This window comes from Cynoglossus semilaevis, chromosome 13, assembly GCF_000523025.1.
Source record: "Cynoglossus semilaevis isolate Cse_v1.0 chromosome 13, Cse_v1.0, whole genome shotgun sequence".
NCBI classification, from domain to species: domain Eukaryota; kingdom Metazoa; phylum Chordata; class Actinopteri; order Pleuronectiformes; family Cynoglossidae; genus Cynoglossus; species Cynoglossus semilaevis.
Window position 1 is genome coordinate 3,491,983 of NC_024319.1, and position 5,878 is coordinate 3,497,860.

At 46.5% G+C, this 5,878-nt stretch overlaps 1 protein-coding gene across 1 annotated transcript in view; it reads right to left on the reverse strand.

Moving 5' to 3' along the window:
- The window catches only part of col6a4a (collagen, type VI, alpha 4a), a 31,139-nt gene that overhangs the window by 20,054 nt on the left and 5,207 nt on the right, over positions 1-5,878 (reverse strand). Inside the window, 2 exon segments of the mRNA XM_025061929.1 lie at positions 1,176-1,365; positions 2,574-2,677. Of these exon segments, the coding sequence (XP_024917697.1) occupies positions 1,176-1,365; positions 2,574-2,649 (266 nt within the window). The 5' untranslated portion in view covers positions 2,650-2,677.

The following is a 5,878-nucleotide window of genomic DNA, read 5'->3' on the forward strand; positions in this document are numbered from 1 at the left end:
CCAGTCCAATCCGGACTTTATCAGGGCCAATGTCAAGGCCTTCGACCGCGCTGCGGAGGAAATTCTGAGCGTCGGCAAAGTTCTTGCTGCCAATGCTGGAGGAACCGTCAACCAGGAAGACAATGTCAGCCTTAGTGGCTGCGGCACATTCTGGAGCCGGGGAGAAAAAACAAAGTTAGACAAGGAAAGAGTTTATCTACTGTTCGACTCCTGGTCCACGTAGCTTGAACACCTTAGAGGAAATGTAGAAGAAATACGTTGTCAAGGATCTGTTCTGGAGGCTAATTCATTGGTCCCAGTTGATGTGACTCAAACATTTAGGAAAGACAAAAACAAGGTTTTCTTTGACTCATTAGACATTAGACAAAAGCCGTGTTTTAGTACCACAAAAAAAAAAAAACATTTCAGGGACATCAGGGTTCTAGTTTATATTCTGGAACAGTTTCCACTCCCTGAAAAATTCATATCCCAGAGGATGTGGCTGTTCACAGTCATTGTTTTTACCATATGTAATCAAAACCTGGATCTGCACAGGTTCAGTCGGTACCACAGCTGATCATCATGTAGTCAGCTGTAAACGACCAGACCTCCTGGAGAGACAAACCAAGACCTCCCATCTGAGGTCATCATCAGTTTGGGTGTTGACCTGAATGACGTTTGCCTGTAGATGAAGAGGTCTTGGTTTTTCCCTCCAACATTCACCAGTGTTTGTGAGATTCTGGTCTCCTGAGACCTTGTGTGGAGCAAACCCTTTACCTGTGGACAGTTGCAGGAGCTGTCGTTTGGCCTCCTCCACTGTGGTGCACAGCGTCTGAACCACGCTCAGGGAGATTCCCTGAAGAGCAGTGAAGTCAGACACGCTGTAAACGTGCTGGCTGTGGGGGAGGTTGGCAATTTCCCTGAGCTGCTCTTCATCGGCTTCTTTGATTCCAATGGCGTAAATAACGATACCCTTCTTCTTCAGCTCATTAGCGTGAGACTCTACGTTGTCTTGTGACTTCCCGTCTGTGATGACCACGGCGATCTGAGGGACGTTCTGTTTGGCTCTGCTTCCGGCGGCATCGATGAAATGTTCCCTCATCATGAAGTCCAGGCCCTGGCCCGTCTCAGTGCCACCGCCCATGTAGGGCAACTTGCTGATGTAGTCCAGAATGTCAGACTTGTTCTGGTAGGTGTTTAGCAGGAACTCTGTGCGCGGTGTGGTGCTGTACTGGACCAATCCAATGCGGACTCGATCAGGACCGACGTCGAAGCTGTTGACCAGTGTGTAGAGGAACTGGCGGATCTGCTCAAAGTTTTTTGTACCGATGCTCCACGACCCGTCAACCATGAAGACAATGTCGGCGACGCCCTCTTGCGTACAGACTAAGGAAGAAGGTGGTCAACATAATTGAAGGTCCAGAGACGTGGGGACAGGAAGTGGGTGAGGGGAGACACCAGCAGGGTTGGGTGCGTGAAGGTGCGGCAGCCAGAGGTAAAGTGTGTGTTTGGGGTTCAGTGAGAGGGTGAGAGGAAACTACTCAGCTGCTGTGTTTGCTGGAGTGTTTTTTTCCTGAACTTACCATTAGATGGCAGCAGAAGCGAGAGGAAAATCAGAAAAGGAAAAGTTGTGCTGTTCTAAGTTAATTCCCATCAGAAGGATTTAGTGATTAAGACTAACAGAGCTGCTCTTCGTCTGAGTACACAGAAGGTTTCACTCTAATGGTTTACAAACACCGCCCACTGAAAGTCTGGTGTTATTTTTCTCCCTCACTGCACTCATCAGGGCAGCACGTGTTGATAGACAGTTGACATTTCATAACATCAGGGGTTGGTGAGTGTGAAGTTGCATGCGAGATCTGACTGACAGTGTGACCAGCAGGCGGTCAGTGCTGTAGTGGTGACAGATCAGGTCATCAGATGTCGTAACTCCGTTCTCATCAACAGATTAAATACGGTTTCTTTCTGTTTCTGTTTCCGTGTCGACCCCTCCCACAGTTCAGAGAGTTCTTCTTAAATCTCAGCACTGCGTTAAAATGTGTTGCTTTGTGACTTCACTGTTTAAGAATCAAAAATGCCTTTACTGATCCCCTGAGAGAAATTAAATTCTTGTTTAAAGTCCATAGGCATTCACTGCAGCAAGACAAACCGACCACAGGGGGCAGCAGTGGCCCAGCAATTGCTGTGTCTGTGAGCTGAAATCACAGATTTGTCTGAGGGCGATTGACTAAAAGGTGTTTCTGTGTGTAGTTTGTTTTTTTTTTAAGTATCACAACTAATTATTTATTTGAAACTGATCTTTTTTCTCATTCTTATTTCTTTACAACTTTTCCTTGGATTCATTTCCTTCCTGTGGTTCTGACCCAGGTCAATCCCTGCAGTGACACTGACCATCATCCTGACTCCAGGTCTGATCCATGTTCAGATGACGGTGGAGGTCTAACAGTGAGGTGTGAGTTTCAGGTTCATGCAGCAGATCCAGGATCAGATCAGAGTTAGTGACGCTGTGCGTGTGTGGCGTGAAGCTCTCGGCCAAAACCCTGTGTGTTTTAGGTGAAGCAGGAAGTGAAGTCATGGATGATAATCACACCCACCTGTTCTCTGAGCAGTGATGCTGTGGAAACACAATCCTACCATGAGGATGAGGAGTAGGCTCTGCCCCCCCTCCATCGGGTCTCAGGTTTCTATCGTTTGCAGCCTGTGAAAAACAAAGACAAAGACGCGTGTAAATTAGAAAAAGAAAATCTGTTTCCCATCTGGAGGCCCCGCTCTGTGGGTCACAGCATTGGGGGTTTGGACCACACCCACTCCAAGTGTGGATCACCACGTTCCCAGGAGAAAACGACACCTCTGGGAAGAACAACAAACCAGTTCAAAACAGCGGGACAGTGTGGGAGACAGGAATTCATGCGATCCTTTCATGTGTTCATCACTGTATCATTAGCGGGAGGAATAACAGAAATCAACAAGTGACGGCGCTGGAGTGAAAACTGAAGCTGAATCTGAGAAAAAGTGAAGGGTGAAAAACCAGGAGGAGATCCAGGAGTCGTCAAAGTCCTGAGGAACATCAGCGCCGACGCCGACTTCATTTAGGAGTTAGTCTGAGTTCAAAAAGCCAGCAGGAAACAAAACATTGCAGTACCAATGTTAGCCACAAGGCGCAAGTTTTGACAATCTGGTATATTTTAAAACACTTCTTCAAGTTCACCTAAGAAAAAAAAACTTTTGTTCTAACTCAGACCTCTGAAGTTCCCACATCCTCTTCCTCGTCTCTCATAGAAACCCTGCAGCAGCAGACAAATAAAAACCACCTTGGTCAGAAACTGAACGTAAGCGCCTCCATCTGTCCGTGTTGAGGCTTTGGCTGCGTTCACTCACTCCCCTGACCTTGTGTTCTGATCCAGGTGACCTGGACCTGGATGTTGGAGGATAAATGATTTTCTTCTAATTTGGCTTTTAACAGTGTAGCTACCAGACCGTGGTTACTGCCACCTACTGGCAGTGTTATCAACTGGTGAATGTTTCTACCTTAAACCTTTGAAGTTCAACAAAGGTTTAATGACATGGATTTGGTGTGGACTTCAAAAAGGTTCAGGGAAAGTGACCTGATGGGTGGGTTTTGGGGGAGGGTTGGGGTGAGGAGTGAAGCCACTTTGTTTCTCTGAGCGTGAAGGTGATTAAATCATATGCAGCTCTCTGGCTGCACGTTTAAATGTATGTGTGTGAGGTTCCCTAACCCACCCACCCCCACCCCCACAAACGTGTTTATTTGTGCGTTCTTCATGGAGGAGGCCCAGATGGAGAGAAACCACGTCCTTCTAATGTGAAGCATGTGAAGCTAATCACGGCACCGAGCTGCACTGACAGGCTGGCGGTACGGGGGGGTGGGGGCGGGGGTGAAGGTGGGGTTGGGGGGTGTTATGGTTTACATGAACAGACAGATGAATGGGCCGAGTGCTGTATAGTTTACATCCATACCAGCATTTGTTTAGTCGGTGTGAGTGTGAGCAGCTGCCGACGCTGAGGCTGAAAACTGTATGTTTTGATTCAATGCTCAGAAAATCTGGGCAACTCAACAAAGTTCATAAAGGCAGGAAGGAAGGGCCTCCGTGTTTAAATTGAAACTCACTAAAGAATGTGACCGGCTCACAGTGATGATGTCACCAAACCTCCAGATGTGTCTGGATGGTTCACAAACTCAGGGAAAATAAACTAATAAACTCACGGTCCCATTCACAACTGTGGAGGTCATAGGTCAAAGGACGCCATTACTGACGATGAGTAAAAGGTAAAAACTTTGACCAGTGACCTATACCTAGTTATTGGTCTGGTCCACACAGTAGATAAAGTCTTTGACCATTTTTTTAGACACATTTTCATCTTTTCCCACATCATCAACTGATGCCTCATTTATCAAGTCATTCGAGGAGTTATGTGGACTCTGGGTCCAAATTGACAAATTGGATTTTGTGGTTATTTTACCAAGGAGAAAAGAGAAAACCCTCTTCTCTCATTTATAGGGTGCAATTATGCATTTGTGCTTTTATTTGTATATATTTGTATACATGTATATGTATGTTTTTGCTAAGATACTCTTTTCTCTATAAAACTAAATTTATTATTATTAAAATGAGCCTCTCTATACTTGTTACCAATTTGACCTGGTGATGGGTCAAGGTCATGGAAAGGTCATTGTTAATTGTATCGTGTAAAAATAGTTTAAAATTAAATCAAAGTTTAAAAAGAATCAAACCTAAACTCCACATATTCAAGCTTCTGGGTTTGATATTAAAGGGTGAAAATCTTTAGCAAAATGATCATTTTTATGTATTTATGTTTGACTTATAGATTTAGCTAACCTGGACGAGGCTAACACTGACTTGTGCTGTTTTAGGTCAGCTGACTGTTGTCCTGCTGAGCCTTCGATGATGGCGAGGAAACAGAAGCAGAGAGAGTGGATCATCATGGTGTTCACTCATCTCCAGAGATGAAGATGGTGGTGCTGACTGTGCAGTTCTGTAGAAAACTACATTTCAAAATGGTCCAGTTTGTGACCGAGTGTTGAACCAGCTCAGAGGTCGAAGCTCCGTCCGTCAGACATGGAGGAACGAGGACTGGGTGGAGCGTCTCGGCTTCTCAGGGTCTGTCTGCACAGCTGGATCCAGTTTGGATTCTTCCAGGCTCTGTGCTGTGCTGTTACAGAAAAACACTCCAATAATGAAGCTGGTCATCAGCTCAGTCAGAATCAAACCTGCCTCCAGGCTCACAGCAGCCAATTAGGATGGTCCCCAGAGTTAGCTACGATTACAGGCACGATGGTTAATTGGACCCACATCTGGTCAGCATGTGTGACGGTCTGGAGACGTTTGAAGGTCTCTCTCTTCTGTCTTTACCTCTTCATCAGCTGCTGCAGACGAAGGAGCGTCAGTGTGATGTTAACCAGGACCTGTCAGAGACCTCAGACCTCAGAGTTGACAGATGTTTCCAACAAAGACGCTGCAGCTTCTCTGGCAGAACTGGACCTGAAGTGAGCAGCGTGTAACTTCTGACCTGGGTCTGGTGGAGCAGTGACGGTCGGGAATGTCCGTCTCTGAGCTGTTGGTGTTCACGGTGGGCAGCTGGGTTATTGGTTATTCATTTGGTGATAAATCCAGCCTCCACATTTTTGTTGTGTCCATAAAAAGAGGAGGGGGAGACCTGTCCTTCGGCATTTTCATGGTCTTCATCATCATCATGGATGGAGGTGAAAGTGGAGAACATGGAGGTCAGACACAGGTCACTCGTTCTCCTCAGTGTAAATGCTGTAAAATTCCTGTCAAACAACAAGGACGCACAAAGCCCCTGGACCGGGGGGGGGCCTGGAGTGGGGGGGGGCCCTGGGCTGGGGGGCCCGGGACCC